The 22,529-nt window shown below is 38.4% G+C and overlaps 1 protein-coding gene across 1 annotated transcript in view; it reads left to right on the plus strand.

Moving 5' to 3' along the window:
• Window positions 1-22,529, plus strand: part of piezo1 (piezo type mechanosensitive ion channel component 1 (Er blood group)) — a 133,066-nt gene that overhangs the window by 102,853 nt on the left and 7,684 nt on the right. Inside the window, exons 37-49 of the mRNA XM_084405406.1 lie at window positions 102-360; window positions 6,599-6,787; window positions 8,183-8,537; window positions 9,607-9,733; window positions 10,689-10,836; window positions 11,517-11,731; window positions 14,660-14,818; window positions 15,781-15,928; window positions 16,258-16,446; window positions 16,527-16,619; window positions 19,728-19,900; window positions 20,766-20,888; window positions 21,563-21,642. Of these exons, the coding sequence (XP_084261532.1) occupies window positions 102-360; window positions 6,599-6,787; window positions 8,183-8,537; window positions 9,607-9,733; window positions 10,689-10,836; window positions 11,517-11,731; window positions 14,660-14,818; window positions 15,781-15,928; window positions 16,258-16,446; window positions 16,527-16,619; window positions 19,728-19,900; window positions 20,766-20,888; window positions 21,563-21,642 (2,258 nt within the window). The remainder of the gene's footprint in view (window positions 1-101; window positions 361-6,598; window positions 6,788-8,182; window positions 8,538-9,606; window positions 9,734-10,688; window positions 10,837-11,516; window positions 11,732-14,659; window positions 14,819-15,780; window positions 15,929-16,257; window positions 16,447-16,526; window positions 16,620-19,727; window positions 19,901-20,765; window positions 20,889-21,562; window positions 21,643-22,529) is intronic.

Here is a 22,529-nt window from a genome sequence, read left to right on the forward strand (position 1 = left end):
GCCGCTAAAAATTACACAGTGCACCTTTAAAAGGTACTAAATAGGCTTAATTTCCTTCATGTATAATGACTAATGTCTTGTCTCTGTATTCTCTGCTTCAGGCCCTTCAGTGTTGAGGAGTTGATACAGTCTCGTGAGTTTTACTCGACTCAGAACCGACTGCTGAAGCTGGTGTTTGCGCTCTATAATGTTCTGGCGGCTCACTCCGAGCTGGTGTGTTATTTCATTATCGTGCTCAATAACCTGGTGACGGCCTCGGTCGTGTCGCTGGTTCTGCCGGTTCTGGTGTTCCTGTGGGCAATGCTGTCGGTGCCACGACCTTCCAAGAGGTTCTGGATGACGGCCATCGTCTACACTGAGGTGGGGAGAACACGCACAGCATTTCTAAAACTGGCTTGGTGATTTAATGCCAAGCCAGTATAAGTAGTATACTTACATAAATTTTTTTTTTTTTTTTTTTTTTTTTTTCCGGATAGAAAAACAAACAAAAAACTTTTCCCCTTTTTATTTTATTTTATTTTTATTTTTACATTTTTAGATTATTTTTGTTTCAATTAAATGTTTTGGTAACACTTCATAAAAAGGTTCATTAGTTAACTACCTTAGTTAACATGAACTAAGAATGAACACTACTTATACAGCATTAATTAATTGCACAACAAACTGGCTTGGTGATTTAATGCTTCAGGTAATAAAAAAATAACTTTTTTCCCATTTTATTATTGCGATACTCTAAGACATGGTAAAAGGTTAACAAAAAATGTACTGTTGATTAAAATGTTAAATTTGGTATTACATTGTGTGTGTAAATGAACAGGCTTGGACTTGGTGCTGAAACCCAAAGCACAGTGACAGGACAATAGGGACACCAGAATAACAATATTCATGATTCTGAAGCTGAAAATACAGGATTATTTTAGACGAATATGCTTGCACTCTTTCACTGACTAGATATATTTAATATAATGTAGGCCACTTTATACTGGTAACAAGACATTTGGCATTTTCAGGACCCACAAATATTCCCTCATTGCATTATTATACATTATATTCAACATTATATATATAGTTTAATGTAGTACTGACACTAAAACTCTGAAAACTTGAATTTTTTCCCAATTTTTTATTTTGGGTGAATTTTCCACGATACATATTGTTGCATTTTTGTATTACGATATATTGTGACGTGATATATTGTTACACCCCTAATATTTGATGCTTTTAAAAAAAAAAAATATTGTATGTTATATAGAAAACATGATTTTAACTACTTTCTAAAAGTAAACACTTTTACAGTTCATTGAACCTTTAGACCAAATCTAAAAAAAAAAATAAATTGTCAAATTTATAAAGTTAACTTGGTGATTTAATGTTTTAGAATTTTTTTTATTTTTATTTTTTAATCCCCTATTTAAATTTTTAGAATATGTTTAGATTTGTTTTTATTTTAATATTTCGCTTTTGGTCAACATTTTATATATATATATACAGTGAGGAAAATAAGTATTTGAACACCCTGCTATTTTGCAAGTTCTCCCACTTTGAAATCATGGAGGGGTCTGAAATTGTCATCGCAGGTGCATGTCCACTGTGAGAGACAATCTAAAAAAAAAAAATCCAGAAATCACAATATATGATTTTTTAACTATTTATTTGTATGATACAGCTGCAAATAAGTATTTGAACACCTGTCTATCAGCTAGAATTCTGACCCTCAAAGACCTGTTAGTCTGCCTTTAAAATGTCCACCTCCACTCCATTTATTATCCTAAATTAGATGCATCTGTTTGAGGTCGTTAGCTGCATAAAGACACCTGTCCACCCCATACAATCAGTAAGAATCCAACTACTAACATGGCCAAGACCAAAGAGCTGTCCAAAGACACTAGAGACAAAATTGTACACCTCCACAAGGCTGGAAAGGGCTACGGGGAAATTGCCAAGCAGCTTGGTGAAAAAAGGTCCACTGTTGGAGCAATCATTAGAAAATGGAAGAAGATAAACATGACTGTCAATCTCCCTCGGACTGGGGCTCCATGCAAGATCTCACCTCGTGGGGTCTCAATGATCCTAAGAAAGGTGAGAAATCAGCCCAGAACTACACGGGAGGAGCTGGTCAATGACCTGAAAAGAGCTGGGACCACCGTTTCCAAGGTTACTGTTGGTAATACACTAAGACGTCATGGTTTGAAATCATGCATGACACGGAAGTTTCCCCTGCTTAAACCAGCACATGTCAAGGCCTGTCTTAAGTTTGCCAATGACCATTTGGATGATCCAGAGGAGTCATGGGAGAAAGTCATGTGGTCAGATGAGACCAAAATAGAAGTTTTTGGTCATAATTCCACAAAACGTGTTTGGAGGAAGAAGAATGATGAGTACCATCCCAAGAACACCATCCCTACTGTGAAGCATGGGGGTGGTAGCATCATGCTTTGGGGGTGTTTTTCTGCACATGGGACAGGGCGACTGCACTGTATTAAGGAGAGGATGACCAGGGCCATGTATTGCGAGATTTTGGGGAACAACCTCCTTCCCTCAGTTAGAGCATTGAAGATGGGTCGAGGCTGGGTCTTCCAACATGACAATGACCCGAAGCACACAGCCAGGATAACCAAGGAGTGGCTCTGTAAGAAGCATATCAAGGTTCTGGCGTGGCCTAGCCAGTCTCCAGACCTAAACCCAATAGAGAATCTTTGGAGGGAGCTCAAACTCTGTGTTTCTCAGCGACAGCCCAGAAACCTGACTGATCTAGAGAAGATCTGTGTGGAGGAGTGGGCCAAAATCCCTCCTGCAGTGTGTGCAAACCTGCTGAAAAACTACAGGAAACGTTTGACCTCTGTAATTGCAAACAAAGGCTACTGTACCAAATATTAACATTGATTTTCTCAGGTGTTCAAATACTTATTTGCAGCTGTATCATACAAATAAATAGTTAAAAAATCATACATTGTGATTTCTGGATTTTTTTTTTTAGATTATGTCTCTCACAGTGGACATGCACATACGATGACAATTTCAGACCCCTCCATGATTTCTAAGTGGGAGAACTTGCAAAATAGCAGGGTGTTCAAATACTTATTTTCCTCACTGTATATATATATATATATATATATATATATATATATATATATATATATATATATATATATAATGCTTTCTTACATTTAATGTTATACAGTATATCGAAAACACCATTTTAACTACTTTTTTAAAAGAAAACTTCTTTTAAAAGACAGTTCATTGAACCTTTAGACCAAATCTTTTTCTTTTCTTTTTTTTTTTTAATTGATATTATTTGTTTACCCTTATTTACATTTTGAGATTTTTTTTTATTCTAATATTTTGATTTGTATTTAATACTTAATTTATTTTTTAATATTAATTTTTTTGTTTAGTTTATACATTTTATTATCAACATTTTATTTTATTTCTAAAAAAAAAGTTAGCATACATGTTTTTTTGTTGACTGTCCATATTGTCAGACATATTGGATGCAATTTGGTGCAGTGATTTTGAGTGTGACAAACTACATCATCATAGTCTTTAATGTAATGTTTAAAATGTATCTTTATAAAAGTTCACGATGCTGTTGCTGATTAAATATAACGTGGATAGCATTGAATAAATATCTTTTCGTCAGGTTAGATACTGATTATTAATCTTTCTCTATCTAAACCTCTCTATTTAACCGTCGGATTCATAGATCCGCCATGTTTGTAGTTTTTTAACATTGTGTGTTCGTGTTTGTAGTTCTAATCGAATATTTAGAACGTGCTTGTTATCTATGCTGATATTTATATGGACACAAAGCAAGATGAAATTCTGATTCTTGTAATGTAAACCAATGAGATTTTTATAAGAGTATAGCAGATACTGACATAAAATTCATATAAAAATCAGACATCACTCAATATCTGCCAATAATATGTCTTAGTAAGATGATATTTAAATGCTTAGTTTTATGATCAAAACATAAAATGCAATGCAATACAATGATTGAGAGATAAATAAACCTTCCTCAAAAACCTGATGATCATATTTGAGACTCAATGAAAATAATATATAGATAATCAAGTAAACCTGAGTTGATGCTTGATCTTGAAATATTACTAACAATATAAAAGCTAAAGATTTCAAAGCTGAAAGACACGTGAAGCGCGAGCTGAAGGAGGACGTTTGTACAGTCACTGTATACTAAAAGACTTTTACTGGCTAAAAATGTCTAAACCGAGATAGTTTTGATCATGTTTATCATGTAGAGGCATTAGAAGTGTGCATTAAATATGATACCGCAGGCTTTATAGAGTCAACATGTCGTCCTAAAACGGCCACTTTTATGAAAGCTTTGAAACTTTGCATATTAAACGATTGCATTTGGACGATATTGAAGAAAAATGCGATAACTCATTAAATAATGCGATATTCGATATGCGATACGGTAATGCTTAAAGTGTGTAAAATAAACTTAAATTATCTTTAAAATATATTTAACATGATATAACCTACACACGTGTTTCACATTCTTTTAGTGACGAGAAAACACCCCTCCAGCTTCTGCCAGTGAACATCAGTGTTTTACTGTATATAAGAAGTGTTATTTTAACATCAGTGTAAACCTCGGGGTTCAGGGGTTCAGGTTATCCTACATTAGGGTTATTTAACATCAGTGTAAACCTCGGGGGTCAGGGGTTCAGGTTATCCTACATTAGGGTTATTTAACATCAGTGTAAACCTCGGGGGTCAGGGGGTCATGTTATCCTACATTAGGGTTATTTAACATCAGTTTAAACCTCGGGGTTCAGGGGTTCAGGTTATCCTACATTAGGGTTATTTAACATCAGTGTAAACCTCGGGGGTCAGGGGTTCAGGTTATCCTACATTAGGGTTATTTAACATCAGTGTAAACCTCGGGGGTCAGGGGGTCATGTTATCCTACATTAGGGTTATTTAACATCAGTGTAAACCTCGGGGTTCAGGGGTTCAGGTTATCCTACATTAGGGTTATTTAACATCAGTGTAAACCTCGGGGTCAGGGGTTCAGGTTATCCTACATTAGGGTTATTTAACAACAGTGTAAACCTCGGGGGTCAGGGGTTCAGGTTATCCTACATTAGGGTTATTTAACATCAGTTTAAACCTCGGGGGTCAGGGGTTCAGGTTATCCTACATTAGGGTTATTTAACATCAGTGTAAACCTCGGGGTCAGGGGTTCAGGTTATCCTACATTAGGGTTATTTAACAACAGTGTAAACCTCGGGGGTCAGGGGTTCAGGTTATCCTACATTAGGGTTATTTAACATCAGTTTAAACCTCGGGGTTCAGGGGTTCAGGTTATCCTACATTAGGGTTATTTAACATCAGTGTAAACCTCGGGGGTCAGGGGTTCAGGTTATCCTACATTAGGGTTATTTAACATCAGTGTAAACCTCGGGGGTCAGGGGTTCAGGTTATCCTACATTAGGGTTATTTAACATCAGTGTAAACCTCGGGGGTCAGGGGGTCAGGTTATCCTACATTAGGGTTATTTTACATCAGTGTAAACCTCGGGGGTCAGGGGTTCAGGTTATCCTACATTAGGGTTATTTAACATCAGTGTAAACCTCGGGGGTCAGGGGTTCAGGTTATCCTACATTAGGGTTATTTAACATCAGTGTAAACCTCGGGGGTCAGGGGGGCAGGTTATCCTACATTAGGGTTATTTAACATCAGTGTAAACCTCGGGGTTCAGGGGTTCAGGTTATCCTACATTAGGGTTATTTAACATCAGTGTAAACCTCGGGGGTCAGGGGGTCAGGTTATCCTACATTAGGGTTATTTAACATCAGTGTAAACCTCGGGGGTCAGGGGTTCAGGTTATCCTACATTAGGGTTATTTAACATCAGTGTAAACCTCGGGGGTCAGGGGTTCAGGTTATCCTACATTAGGGTTATTTAACATCAGTGTAAACCTCGGGGGTCAGGGGGTCAGGTTATCCTACATTAGGGTTATTTTACATCAGTGTAAACCTCGGGGGTCAGGGGTTCAGGTTATCCTACATTAGGGTTATTTAACATCAGTGTAAACCTCGGGCTTCAGGGGTTCAGGTTATCCTACATTAGGGTTATTTAACATCAGTGTAAACCTCGGGGGTCAGGGGTTCAGGTTATCCTACATTAGGGTTATTTAACATCAGTGTAAACCTCGGGGGTCAGGGGTTCAGGTTATCCTACATTAGGGTTATTTAACATCAGTGTAAACCTCGGGGTTCAGGGGGTCAGGTTATCCTACATTAGGGTTATTTAACATCAGTGTAAACCTCGGGGTTCAGGGGGTCAGGTTATCCTACATTAGGGTTATTTAACACAAACTCAATAATCAAATGTAAAAATAAAACACGGCTTAGTTTTCACTGTATGAATTAAATATATCCTGATTCTTATTAAAGCTACAAAAGTGATTCAGCCGAGAGCAGCGAGTGATTTTCTCTTCGTCTTTTGCTCAAGCCGTTGCGATACGCATATTACGAGATATACATTTGCGATATTTTGATAATTTCTATATATTGTGCAGCCCTGATAACTGAAGTGTGTGTGTGGCCTGATGTGTTTCCCACAGGTCATGGTGGTGGTCAAATACCTGTTTCAGTTCGGCTTCTTCCCGTGGAACAGTGAGTATGAGCTGAAGCTGAACGAGGACAAGCCCTTCTTCCCTCCACGGATCCTCGGCCTGGAGAAAACCGACAACTACATCCGTTATGATCTGCTTCAGCTTCTGGCGCTCTTCTTTCACCGCTCACTTCTCCAGGTATTCACACTCGCCTGCTAAACTAGCCAAACGCTCACGTCGTTTACCTACGTTGAATAAAGTCGTTTTATTTGCGAAAAAAGTATTCTCGTCGCTTGATAAACTTAAGTTTGAGCCACTTTGACTATTTTAACGATGTCTTTACTAACTTTCTGGGCCGGCAAGTTTCAATCAACAAATTAAACTCACTCATACTGTCATAAATTACTAAAACGTCATTCGAATTTGACAAATAATACATTTTATGCAATAATGCAGGGGAAACTGTCAAATGAACTGCAGCAGTGCCAAACTCGCATCATAAAATTACAACACTCGAACTATAAATGTGTGAATGAAACTCTTTTCCATGCATCTGATCATTTTATTATATCCATGTGTGTGTTTACAGTCAAACCATATAAAACAGTGAAATTGCCCTCGAACTCTTCTCGCCTGCACTCGAGACGGTGACGAGAGCTCCACTGAAAGTCTTCTTTCCTATTGGTTGTCGCTCGCGAAAATCGCTTCTCATTTGCATAAAGTTTAAATAGAGAGCCTAAGTCCCTCCCCTCCGCTTCCGGCTCATGGGACCTTATTTCAGAAAAAATATGTATGGTAGTCAATGGCGAGAGACAACTTATTTTTTATTCCGTCTGAACTGTGCCCTGAACTACACATATGATGTTTGTCAATTTAAAAGATAATTATGAAAGTCAAGAAAGTCGCAGTTTGTCATAAAACAGAAGAGCAACATTTAGTTTGATGTGAAAATCGCTCAATGAACTACATCTCTCGTCTCGCACTATGTACGTCACCGTTGCTCGTATGTGTGCAGTCTGGTACAAAACACTCAAGCATGACGGCGTAACGTTACGATTATAACGTAAGACTATAGACAAAATGTCAGACGTTAGCTTCAGTAAAGTTAGCTTCATTCATTGAGAGAAAAGGTATGACGTCACATGTGCGCCTTTTGGGTTTGTAGTCTTTGTAATTACGTATTTTCACAGTCTTATACCTCAACAGTTTTACATCAAGCTGCGACTTTCTTGACTTTAAAATGTATCTTTTAAATTGACAAACATCATATGTGTAAATCAGGGCACAATTCAAACGAGATCAAAATATTTGTTGTCTCTCGCCATTGACCACCATACAATATTTTTCCGAAATAAGGTCCCATGGTGGTCCACTGGAAGGGGAGGGGCTTAGGCTCTCTATTTCTGAACTTTTGTCGCATCTCGCGTCGCTTGCCACGGCCACATTCTGTCGCCAACGGTCACCGTCGCTCGTGTTGCCGGAAGTCACCAGCGCTCCAGTCAAATGAATGGGATCATGTGTGAACGGGGCTTTAGGTAGTTAACTAATGAACCTTATTGTAAAGTTTCCCATTTTTGTCTTTGCGTCTCTCAGCGTTATGGTCTCTGGGACCAAGAGGGCCCTCTGGAAGAGAAGAGCAAGAGCAAGAATGAACGAGATGAGAAAGTCTTCCAGCTCTCGGATGAAGAGGAGCCCGACACTGAGGTTATGTCAATGACACCGTCCGCAGAATCACCGGCCGATGCTGAGATACACACCGCCCCGGACCCCGACACACACACACACACCACAGAAACACTCGACCCCGACCCCGAGACACACACACACACCACAGAAACACTCGACCCGGACCCCGACACACACACTGAAACACTCGAGACCGCGAAGGAGGAGGGAAAGAAGAAGAGTCGCTTCCTTCGCTTCCGCAAGAAAAAATCCTCAGAAATAGGTGTGTTGAAAAACTGGTTTATATTTGGTGTTGGGAATCGAAAATCGATCCTTTACTCTGGAATCGGATACGGAAACTTGTTTCCGGCACAGAATAAAACATTTTAAAAGATAATTGCGACTTTTTTTATCTCACAATCTCAGAATTACAATTTTGACTTTTTTCCTCAGAATTGCGAGTTAAAATCTCACATTTTTTACTTTATTACTCGCAATTGCGACTTTATATCGAAATTCTGAGATAAAAAGTTTAAATTGCGAGACGTAAACTCGCAGTTGTAAGAAAAAAAGTCAGATTTGTGAAATAAAAAGTCGCAATTACCTTTTTTATTTTTTATTCTGTGGCGGAAACAAACTTCCATTGAAATCAGACACTTATTATAAAATTGAAATCTCGATTCTGCTTATCGATTCCTGTGTTCACATTTTAATGTGATTCTAAGCAATTCAATCACATTTTTTCTCGTATAGTGTGTGAATACTGAATTGAGTTCTCTTTTGCGCTTGAACAAACAAATACACTCAAAATTGTCAAAATGTCCTCGCAAGTGAACATAAAAAGTTGGGAAACAAATCAGATGTGTGTCAGTATATTAGATCCGTGCATTCAGTCTTAAAGTGACAGCAGCCTAATAAACCTGCTGCCGTCTGTGTCGTTAATGTTGATCAAAAAGATGAAGAGAAAATCACTCACTGCTCGCAATTGCGACTTTATATCACACAATTCTGACTTTATAACACATAATTGCGAGTTTATATCTCACAATTCTGACTTGATATCTCGCAATTGTGAGAAAAAATGTCAGAATTGTGAGATAAAAAGTCACAATTATTATTATTTATTTATTATTCAGTGGCGGAAACAAGCTTCCATATATTGTATCCAGCTACAACAAAATATTTGCAAAAATACTTTTTTTTTTTTCTTCCTGTAATGGAAACTGGGTATCGATAAGCAGAATCGGAATCGCTCAAATCAACCCTATTTATGCATGATTAATACCTTAAATGATGTCTATAATATTGTACTGAGCCTGATCTGTGTGTTTTTTTGAACAATCCTGTCACAGACACTAAACAGAAAGAACCCAAGAAGAAGAAGAAGAAGAAGAAGTCTAAGACGAAGCACGGCGAGGACACCAGTAAAAAACTCCTGAATGCCGTTGAAGGAAAACTCAAAGGCCTTTTCTTATCCATGTAAGATTCCTGTTGCTTTTCTCTCAACCCGTCAGGAAAGAGCCGATCACAGTAGAGGCGGTTTGTTGTTGTCCAGCTAGAGTCAGAAATTAACATTTACATTAAGGGGAAATATTTTCCTCCTCAATTTTTTTCTTTTTGGCATTGAATTGGCAAAAAACTTGAATTTCTTTCTTTTCTAAAGGCAATTACTAGTGATGGGAGATTTTGAAACTCTTCGTGAAGCTTCGAAACCTTTGCGATTCATGTTTCGAACCTGTGATTCGGGACGCGTATCAGGTCATGTGATTTCAGTGAAACGAGGCTTCGTTACGTCATCACTAGAAACGTTAGAAATGTCAATGTTTCGCCACTAGAGGGCGATGATCTCCGTGAACACATGAACCAGTGTCTAGTTATGATATTTACCTGATCTCGGATCAGTTTTATACATCATTTGTAAGCATTTAATGACACATTTGTATGATAAGGCAAAGCAAGGCAAGGCAAGTTTATTTATATTGCACATTTCATGCATGCTTTACATAGAAAGGAATAAAAATAATCACAAAATAAAAGCAAGGAAAATTAAAACAGTTATTCAAAATGCTTTACATAGAAAGGAATAAAAAGAAGTTAAAAGTCTCCAAACTCTCCATAAAACTAACAAAACAAGCTCTACAATATAGTAAAATAACACGCATTATAGAGACACTTATATTTAACACTATTATAATTTGTATGATTTAATTGCATTTAAAAGATTAAAACCCTTAATGAAATATTTGCAATTGTTTTTTTTTCCACTGTTTAAAAACAATATATATTTTGAATACTGATAAACTGATGATCATAATTGATATATAACATGCAGAGTCATGATCCAGCTGAATATAATGTCTCTGCTGATTCACGGGTCTTATCTCGTTGTGAAATGTCATATTTACGCTGTGACCGTCATTCATGTGTCACGCAGAGTGAAGAACGTGTACAAGCCGAGCTATAGATTCTTCCAGAACATCTTACACGCGGAGTATCAGACGGCCACCGATGTGTACGCGCTCATGTTCCTCACTGATGTGGTGGACTTCATCATCGTCATCTTCGGTTTCTGGGCTTTCGGAGTGAGTACGATATCCGGTATTGTTGGCTTTTGCCACAGATAAACCCGTGCGTCATGTGACTGGTTTTGTGGTCCAGGGTCACATATGAGTTAAGACAACACAAATGCTAAATGCAAATACTATAATCAAGGGTGCACATCTGGATCTCATGAGAGCACGTGTAGTGACAGACTAGTGATGATTCGACAAGTGCAAATACTGTATGACATCGACTGTGTAAAGTGTGCACTGCAAAAAATGCTTTTCTTACTCAGTATTTTTGTCTTGTTTCCAGTCCAAAATAAAAAACAATCTTAAATCAAGATGCATTTACTTTTTGAGTAAAATGACATAAGATATTATATCCTGTTTCCCGGGGGAATTAATCAAAATTAAATGAGTTGATGCTTAAAAAAAGCAATATTATCTGCTAATCGGGTCAGAAAAATGATCTTAATTCAAATACAAGGTTATTTTTCTGACCCCATTGGCAGATAATTGTGTGTCTTGCGTGCAAAAACTCACTTAATTTGTATTTATTTCCTCAGAAAACAAGACTAAATATCTAATGTCATTTTACTACTTTAGTAAATGCATCTTGATTTAAGAAATGTTTGATATTTGGACTGGAAACAAGTCTAAAATACTGAGTAGGAAAAGTGTTTTCTGCAGTGTGAATATGAATGTTTGCTCTGCCGCAGAAACACTCGGCGGCTGCAGACATCGCCTCGTCTCTGTCCGAGGATCAGGTCCCCGAGGCGTTTCTCGTCATGCTCCTCATCCAGTTCAGCACCATGATCATCGATCGGGCCATCTACCTGCGGAAGAGCATCCTGGGAAAGCTCATCTTCCAGGTGATCCTGGTTTTCGGGATCCACCTGTGGATGTTCTTCATCCTCCCCGCTGTCACCGAGAGGTGAGCCAGGCTTGTGTTCGAGTGTATCAGCCCACAGACAGCATGAGGGATGCACAATATAATAATCGAAATATCGCAAATGTATATCTCGTGATATGCGTATCCCAACGGCTTGCAATAACTGGAGTCGTGAACAAAAGACGAAGAGAAAATCACTCACTCTCGGCTGAATCACTTTTGAAGCTTTAATAAGAATCAGGATATATTTAATTCATACAGTGAAAACTAAGCAGTGTTTTATTTTTACATTTGATTATTGAGTTTGTGTTGTTAAATAACCCTAATGTAGGATAACCTGAACCCCTGAACCCCGAGGTTTACACTGATGTTAAAATAACACTTATTACGCTACAGTAAAACACTGATGTTCACTGTCAGAAGCTGGAGGGATGTTTTCTCGTCACAGACAGAATGTGAAACACGTATGTAGGTTATATCATTTTAAATATATTTTAAAGATAAATTAAGTTTATTTTACTCACTTTGTAACAAAAACATCATGGGCCCTATCTTGCACCCAGCGCAATTGACTTTGTCCACCGACGCACGTATCATTCCTAAATTGCACCCGACGCACAGCGGACTTTTCCCTCCACAGACGCACGTCAGTAAATCAGGGAATGAACTTGCGCTCCCGGGGTCGGATCAGTGAAAAGAGGAGGCGTGTTCCGGCGCAAACGTTCCCTGGTGCTATTTTGCAGTTCCAGAAAACAATTCCTCCACAGACCAGGAGAAACCTCGTCTAAAGTCAGCAGCGCGATATTCAGACGCTATTTTAAGGGGCGCATGCTTGGCCATAATGTAGCGTGTGCACAACGCACATACACTTTGCTTCTCTCATCTACACAGAAGCAGCAGTTCTCATTTTTGCAAACCATACATTATTACAAGGAAAAATATTACCACACGAGGGAAATCATTGTGGTGTCCATGAAGATGTGAAAAAAATCTAGCTTACACATTTACCCAAATTATTAGGGGTGTAACGATTCATCAACTACATCGATGTATCGATTCATATTCTTAATGATCCAACTACATCGATCTGTGCTCGGCAAGTTATATCGATCTAGACATATATCGATCTAACATCGTTTTAAAAGGTAATGAATCGATTGTATCGATACTATGAAATAACGCATTGGATTTAAGCACGTCAGACTTTATAAGGATGTTTTTTTCTTAGCACTTTTAATGATAAAGGCGTTAACCGTTACTCGATTCAGTCTGCCTATCTGTGACGTGATCGCCATGCGTGACGCGCCAGCAGCAGCGCAAAGACAACAAGCAGCGCAAAGTCTCTCACCTCAGAAAAACGGACTTTCCTGTCCTCTCAGCCGCTGTACTGCAGTAGCGCGCACTCTTCAATTGCATGCGCAAATGCGGTGGCGCGCGCTGCAGGCTTATATCGTTTCACTAGCCTATATATAAAGCACAAAATAAACTACAAGCATGCAACGTTGTTACGTTTTAAATTAGAAAAAAACGTGTTGTCCAGATTCAGTGTCTGCGGTCTGATGATGTTGTCAGGCTATATGTCCGTGTCATTATTATTCTATCATTATTTGCATAACTTTTAACGAAATAAAGTCTCTCACCTCAGAAAAACGAAATCTCATGTCCTGTCATCGTTATACTGTGCTCGCATAATTAATTGATACCTGATTCCCTTTCAAGAATTTTTGGCTAAAAAGTCACTGAATCGATTTCAGGTCACTGAATCGTTTCGGATCGTATCGTTCTAAATGAACCAATATCGTCCTTGAATCGTATCGACAACCACGAATCGCGATACGAATCGAATCGTTGTTAAAACGAATCGTTACACCCCTACAAATTATTATACGCCTGTTTAACCGAAGCTTATTTGGGTGTGTTTCTCCATCCACAATGTCACTTCTCTGTGTTTTACGGCCCTGACGAGAACGTCGGTCTCCTCGGCTGTGAACCGCTCCTGGCAAATCCGCCGTTATAATAGCAATCCGCCATGGAACAAGCACACCTGCTCTAAAGGGAATGTGAGATGTCGCTCTGATTGGTTTATTTCACGTTACGCCCAAACCACACCTATGAGTAATGAAGCTACTTCAGAGCAACACATTTTAGATTTGCGTCGGGCGCAAGAGTCATTTATCCCGCCGGTATAATAGCAACAGCGCCCGAGATCCGCCCACAAAGTTACTTGCATTTCGCGCTTGATACTTGCGTTTCAGACCGTTAAAATAGGGCCCCATGTTTTTGCTAACACAAACATTGTGCTAAAACATCATGTCGCATATAGAATAGCGCATTATTTAATGAGTTATCGCATATCACATTTTTCTTCAATATCGTGCAGCCCTAGTCAGCATCACAGTGTCGGCTCAGGTCCGGCTCAGATCTGGGCCGTGTGGAATCCGGATCTGGACCGACACTGTGATGCTCTCTGGGATAAAAGGTGCAACTGAGATCAAAGACTTCAGACAGATGAGAGGATATACATACAGTCAAACCAGCATTTATTCAGACCCCTTTAACATTTCTCACATTATCACAGTTTATTCGCTCTAGTTTAGAAAATGGCAATAAAATATGACAAGAATCAGTTGATATTTGACTGGTTTTGTCCATCCTTCTGTTAGACTGTCTCACACATGAATTATGTTGAATATCTGTCAGCTGTTAAATTTAACTACACAATTAGATAATACCAGTTTGATCTGGTCAAAGTGTCGGAATCATTTTTAGTCCCAAATGTGTATAAATGTTACTGGTAGTCACTGTATGAAGAATTTTTGGGTATAATATGTCACAGTTTACTTTATTTTGCTCTCCTCACTTACATTAGTAACTATAGTGTCCTGCACACACTAGTGAAAAATATCAAAAATGACATCTGGTGTCTGAATACTTATTGGTTTGACTGTATGGCTTCCTTTATCTTCACAGGATGTTCAATCATAACTCAGTGGCCCAGCTCTGGTATTTCTTCAAGTGCATCTACTTCACGCTGTCGGCGTATCAGATCCGGTGTGGATATCCGTCACGAATCCTTGGAAACTTCCTCACCAAGAAGTTCAATCATCTCAACCTCTTCCTCTTCCAAGGGTAGGCATTTATTAATCTTCATTTTTCCAATATCCTCATTTCTTGATCCTCTGGTGCTCTTCGCTCAAAACATTTTACATTTGTTTGTTTTTTTTGTTTTTTGGATTTTTTTGGAATGGTACGAAACTTGGTAAAGGTTTTGGCACTTGCTGTGTGAAGAAACAACAAAAAAAATATGGACATGATTCAAACAGGTTTAATGGTCCTGTAAAAAATAGCCACACTTGTGCTCCTCGTGGTCAAACACGAACGCATTGGAAATGAATGAGACGAGTTTCCTCTAGTGGAAGCGTTTGGTACTGCAGCCGAACAACATCTCACTGAAAGATCATTTATTGAGATATCAACATCAACTTTGGAACACTTGTTTAGATTTATGGATTTGATTTTCTCACAGTTTTAGAGTAAAACATGTTTTTGAAAATATATATTCATATCAAAATTGAAAATGCTCATTTTTCATAACAATACACGTAAAAATTCTGTCACTTTTTTTTTTAAGTTCACTTTTTAAAACTTTTTTCACTTCAGCAATAATCTGCCAAGTGTCGTCTTTGAAAAGAGATCAAACTTCAGTCTGTCGCTCTAAAGCGTTCAAGATTTACCACAGTTTAAGCAAGTTTTAAGAAATACAATTTTCAGGTCTATGCTCAAAAAGTGAATAAATGGATTATAAATACAGCGTAAATATAATTTAGTACCATAAAATCCCCTAAAAATACAACATATTAAATAAAAAACATGATCAAACTAATATATAGTACATTAATTTCATTGACCGATACACGAAGAGCACCAGAGGGTTAAAAGGACACCCAGACAGAAACACAGTGTCGGCCCAGATCCGGCTCACATCCGGGCCGTGTGGAATCATGTGTACCGGATGTGAGCCGGATCTGGGCCGACACTATGTTTCTGTCTGCGTAAGATGAGAGTGAAATGAATTACCCATGTTTCCTCAGGTTCCGGCTGGTGCCGTTTTTAGTCGAGCTTCGGGCCGTGATGGACTGGGTTTGGACCGACACCACACTGTCTCTCTCCAACTGGATGTGTGTCGAGGACATCTACGCTAACATCTTCATCATCAAGTGCAGCCGTGAAACCGAAAAGGTAGCAGGTCCTGTTTAGCATGCGCAAAAATAATTTGTTATTATACAGTTTTTGCTGTACATTCAAAGAAATGCAGCCTTGGTGAGCAGAAGAGACTCCGATCTAAAACAAAATTGCCCAAATAAAGCTTTTAAACTGTATTCAGACGTGTCCCACATTTTGGAAACAATGGCAAATCTCAGTTTATATAACATCTTATTTTTGAGTACCCGAGCCCTCTTTTGTATCTTCATCATTTGATTCTAATGTGTAAAAATAATAATGTATAATATGTATAATAATCTCATTTGTTCATGATTTCTGGGCTTCATTAAACATTCTCTCTGCAGAAATATCCCCAGCCCAAAGGACAAAAGAAGAAGAAGATCGTGAAGTACGGGATGGGCGGCATCATCATCCTCTTCCTCATCTGCATCATCTGGTTCCCGCTACTCTTCATCTCATTGGTTAAATCTGTAGTGGGCGTGGTCAACCATCCCGTTGATGTCACCGTGACAGTCAAGCTCGGAGGTTATGAGGTAAAACTCTACTGGAATATTTCTGTAATGCTTTAGTACTGTGAGATCTGAGGTCTGAGATCTGATTGTTTCTCCCGCAGCCTTTATTCACGATGAGTGTTCAGCAACAGTCCATCCAGCCGTTCACCGAGCGCGAATACACTCGCCTCAGCGATCAGTTCGGGAAAAATGCTGTAAGTGCTCATCAATATCTCTCATTCACACTGTAACCGTGGCATATTAGATTATAGCAGAGAATGTCTAATAAGGGGAGAGCTTCCACTCTCAGTAAACTTCCGGCTTCTGAACTGGCTGCAGTTCCACTCGGGCTCCACATGAGGGCGCTCACAGGACGAGTGCAGTTCCACTCTGGCTCCACATGAGGGCGCTCACAGGACGAGTGCAGTTCCACTCTGGCTCCACATGAGGGCGCTCACAGGACGAGTGCAGAATGAATGGAGGTCTATGGTGCTATACCCCTCAAAATCCACTTTTCTCAGGATATAGTTTTTTGTCTAGTAATTACACATTGCTGGGTGTTAGATTTTTTAGAGTCACTTATTTGCTTTAAAACGTCTTGTAAAGTGTCAATGACGTCATACACATCGTACGACCAGAGATACTGCTTTACGGCAATCCTTCAGTCGCTTTGGTGCTTTCGCGCTCTGCACTTTCTTTTCTCTCGAGGCATCGACAACACAGCTGACACAGGCAAACACACAACACAGCTGACACAGGTAAACACACAACACAGCTGACACAGGTAAACACAACACAGCTGACACAGGTAAACACAACACAGCTGACACAGGTAAACACAACACAGCTGACACAGGTAAACACACAACACAGCCGACACAGGCAAACACACAACACAGCCGACACAGGTAAACACACAACACAGCCGACACAGGTAAACACACAACACAGCCGACACAGGGAAACACACAACACAGCCGACACAGGTAAACACACAACACAGCTGACACAGGGAAACACACAACACAGCTGACACAGGTAAACACACAACACAGCTGACACAGGTAAACACACAACACAGCTGACACAGGTAAACACACAACACAGCTGACACAGGTAAACACACGTGCTAGAAGAGTTTTAGTTTTGTTTGTTTTGTTTCTCGGATGCCACGATGCCATCAATCGGTATCTCTGGTCGTAATCAGTCCTTCACTGACCAATCAGCGTTCATTAGCAGAATGCTAGCGTGTTATGGGCAACAACAACTCGACCTGTAAGAAATCGAAAGGACATAAGTACTCGTTCATTCAACTTTCGACCTATAACCCATGTTGAACTTGCAAAACCTACAATCAGATCTGAGATTTCTCAACGGCAATCGGGTGAAAGAGACGAATTTAGCCGTCTGGCTCCATAGACTCCCATTCATTCTGCACTCATGGGCGATCGCCCCCAGTGGAACTCTGGTGGAACTACAACCAAAATTCGGTACAATAGGACTTAATAGGGAGTGGCCAGGCTCTCCGTAGACGGGCTCTGATTATAGTCAGGAAAATTTTTTCTTTTTTTTCTTTTTTTTTTAAATCGAACAGTTTGTTGAACAATCAGTTCGAGAAAAAATCTGTACGTGCACGTCAATATCTGTTAGATAATAGTCAGGAGAAAACTTTTTTATATATATATAAAAGTCAAACATTTAGACAAAAAAAGTTTGCATATGGATTTCTGTTGAGTATTATATTTGATACATCAGGCTTTTATGGCTCATATAGTCTCATATGGAGGGGCAAAAACAGCTACACTTTATTCAAACTGAGCAAAAATATGCAATTTGCTGCAGATGCTGATATTTATATAGACAAAAGATGAAATTCTGTTGCTTTCAATGTAAATCAGCGAGGTCTTAATAACAGTATAGCAGATACTTATATAAGATCATATAAATATATGATCGCCGTCACTCTATATCCGCTAATAATGTCTTAGTAAGATGATATTTAAATGGTTAATTATGTGATAGAACAGAACAGAAAAGGTAAGAGCTAGTATTAATTGGTCAGGTGCTGACGAAAGAGTTAAATACAAAGAGCTGAAGCACTGATCACTAAAACATATGTAGTGGAATGTAAAAAAATAAAATAAACACAAAGTCTCATGACGTGTTTTTTAAAAGTTCTTTTACCTTTTCACGGCTCTCTAAACATGCGGCTCTCTGTTTCACTGGTCAAACGCGTCCGTCTAGCGCATGTTTGCTTAGAAAACACTGGAAAATCTGTGAGAACAGCTGTTGCTTTTGACGTAACCTAAAACTGGATAGGCTAACAAAAACATTACAACAACGACTCTTCTATCATCATCATCATCATCATCTTGTGTGCCATTGATAAGGTTACTTGACGCTCACCTAAAATTTGAATTGCATTCGAATATGGATTTTTAGTTATAATTCGACAAATAATCGAAATTCGAATTTTATTTTAGCAGCCCAATCGTCCACAACCTCAAATTACAGGATTCTATGTAAAGTTATTTTGAGAGCATGGAAGTTGAAAGAGTAAATTCAATGGTTGAAAATTGCTACAACAGCTTTTACTAAATGCAAATCTGAACAAATGATAAATAAATTCTGTGACCAGAGAAACATAGGCTATCGTGTATCATATAAAAGGTTTAAAACATTTAAAGTCCTCCTGTAGTCAATCATTTTATCCCTTAAAACTCATCTTTGATCACAAAAATGACATATTTAAGCGTTTTTTCCTTGGAAAAAAAAACTTCATGCCTTACAATATCTTGAATGTAACTCGACACCCTTGCCTCATTTAGTATTCGCGGTTCTATGAATATGCAAATTAGCCCCTCCTCCACTCACTCACTCAGCTCAGAGATCCACTGGTTGACGATCACACGTTGATCTGATTGGTTACAAGGTAGTTTGTGACGTCAGAAACACCAGCGATTTCAAAGCGTGTGTTTGAGACTGTCTTTGGTTCACTGCAGTTTTAAGGAGGAAATACTCAGCAATGGTGTCGACTTATGAATTTACACATGCTTTGTCTTAAAGCAGATTAAAAACACCACATAGACACATAAACATTAACAACATTAAAAGCTGGAGTTTCACCATAGGGGGACTTTAAATAGACATATCAAATAGTAGAAAATGCTATGATTCAGTATTTTACTTGATACGCAGCCGTTTGATTCTGCTAGATTTAACAGTGAAATAAGTCCACTTGATATTCCTCTCACCAAAGCTCTGATTTCTGAGAGACGCAGCTTTGATTTGATAAGCGTGGGGTTTAATGTGTCCGTCCACAGGTGGCCATGCAGTTCATCACCCTGTACAGTTACGAGGACATCGTGACGGCCCAGATCGAGGGCAGCTCGGGGTCGGTGTGGCAGATCAGTCCTCCCAGCCGACAAGAGCTCATCAAGGAGCTCACCGACAGCACCGGGGACATGACGCTCCGGCTCGACTGGATCTTACAGCGGTCAGTGTCACGGAGAGAGAGAGCTGGAACCTCTGGTGCTCTTCGCCTCTCGGTCAAAAATTACAGATTTTTTATTTTATTTTTCAATGAAATGAATGTACTATGTTTTTGTTTGATTAATGTTTGTAATATTTTGTATTTTTAGTTATTTTTTCTTATACTAAATTATATTAACGCTGTATTTATAATCCATTTATTCACTTTTTGAGCACAGACCTGAAAATGTTATTTCTAACTTAAACTTGTGGTAAATCTTGAATGCTTTAGTTTAGAGCAACAGATTTAAGTTTGATCTCTTTTCAAAGACGACACTTGGCAGATTATTGCTGAAGTGAAAAAAGTTTTAAAAAGTGAACTTAAAAAAAGTAACAGAACTGTATGTGTATTGTTATGAAAAATGCACAAAAATACTCTTTTCAATTTTTATATGAAATATATATTTTCAAAAGCATGTTTTACTCTAAAAATGTGAGAAAATCAAAGCCATAAATCTAAACTAGTTGTGTTCCAAAGTTGAGGTTGATATCTCAATAAATGAGCTTTCAGTGAGATGTTGTTCGGCTGCAGTACCAAACGCTTCCACTAGAGGAAACTCGTCCCCCGTTCATTTCCAATGCGCTCGTGTTTGACCGCGAGGAGCACAAGGGACTATTTTTACAGGACCATTTAACCTGTTCGAATCATCATTTTTTGTGTGTTCACATATCAAGTGCCAAAACCTTTACCAAGTTTCGTACCATTCTGATGAAGAAAATAATAAATAAAAAAACGAAACGTAACATTTTTCATTCATGAATGAACAAAGAGCATCAGCTTCTGGTGGAGCCCTGGACGTCATGCTCATTATGTGTGTTATCTCTGAAAGGGACCTTGGGAAGGGCGGGACAGTGGAACACACGTTCGACCGGCACTCCATCAGTTTGGCGAAGGAGAACCCGGTTAGAGCCGACCTGGCCTCGCTTCTGCTGGGGAACCGGAAGGAACCGGTGTAAGTTTGATCATCCTAGAGACACTTCTCATGGCACAAATCACAATATACTCTCCCACAATTCATGACATGTAATTTTACCAGAGGTTCTGACAAAATGTTAATTGCTTCAGTCTATTTAAAATAAATATTTAATTCATTTGACAATTAATGACATTTGAAAAAAAAAAAGTTGTGTGAATAATTCAATGACTCACTCATAAATACATCACTAGTTTCATGGTGAATGAATCAGCGTTTTTGAACGAATCTCTTTAATTAATGATTCAATGACAAATACACTTTTTTTTATCAGTCTCTTGTCGCCACCTACTGGTGTAACGATGTAATTAATACAATCTTAATTTGAAGTGTCATGTTACTTTCAAAAGTTAATTCCCTCAGTACTTCTGTGATCATTTGAATTATTATAAGACAGAAATAATAATCATGTGTGGTTGAACAGATTGTCATATAGGAATAAGATGGCGATCTGTTAATAAAGTAATACTACTTCAGTCTTTCTACTTCAAAATTTCACATTTAATTCAGTGTGTCTTTTAAATGTTTGTGAAACGTACTAGCAGTTTCTAAGTGAAAACTTTTTGAAAGTAAATCCTACACCATTTTTTGTCAATCATATTTGGCAGGTATCTTTGTTTCTGGGTTTGATCATGTCTGTAATTCTCTCCTAGGCTTGTGCCGCACATGTTCCCGAACTACATCCGAGCACCTAATGGAGCTGAAGCCAAACCCGTCAACCAGCTGTATAATGGTAATACTTTAGTGTTCTAGTCAGGCACAGTTCACTCTTGTGACTTTCCCCCGTAATGGGAGGATTTCCACCCTGTTGTAATCAAAATCATTCAACCCACCATTGCAAATCAGGTTTACTGGCAAAATTCAGACTTTCAGCTGTTTACAATGAACGAATCAAACAAAAGTAATTTAAATAGCTCAACACAATATGTTTTTCAAGTGGTTTCCCCAAATTCAACAGAAAATGCAACTTTTAATGACTTCTGCAGTCTCAAATTTATTCAACCCCTTGAATAAAGTCCCTCACAACAGCACAACTCTGCAAAGCAGATCAGATTGTCTCAAACACACCTGATACAATTAATCAAGGGCTTCATTAGTTGCACCAGGTGTGCTTGAGCTAGAACACATGAAATATCTGAACTGGCGAGGTCTGTTGACTGTTACGTTTGACTGCATGTTAGTAAAAGCAATAATCAGTAGCAGATCTTGTCTAACAAGACCAAATACATTAACCTTTCCATTTTCAATACCATGCTAAAACTATTCCAAGAGTTGCCAAGAGTTGTATATATATATACACTGTCGCGCAAAGGTTTTAGATCGGTAAGATTTTTTATGTTTTTGAAAGAAGTCTCTTCTGCTCATCAGGGCTGCATATATAAAAAAAAAAAAAAAAAAACAGTAATATTGTGAAATATTATTGCAATTTAAAATAACAGTTTTGTTTTTAATTAAAATATATTAAAATGTAATTTATTCCCATGATCAGCATCATTACTCCAGTCTTCAGTGTCACATGATTCTTTAGAAATATTTATAATATGAAGATTTGATGCTCAAGAAACATTTATGATTATTATCAGTGTTGAAAACAGTTTTTTACATTTTTATTTCAGGATT

Source organism: Rutilus rutilus (genome assembly GCF_951802725.1).
Source record: "Rutilus rutilus genome assembly, chromosome: 3".
NCBI classification, from domain to species: Eukaryota; Metazoa; Chordata; class Actinopteri; order Cypriniformes; family Leuciscidae; genus Rutilus; species Rutilus rutilus.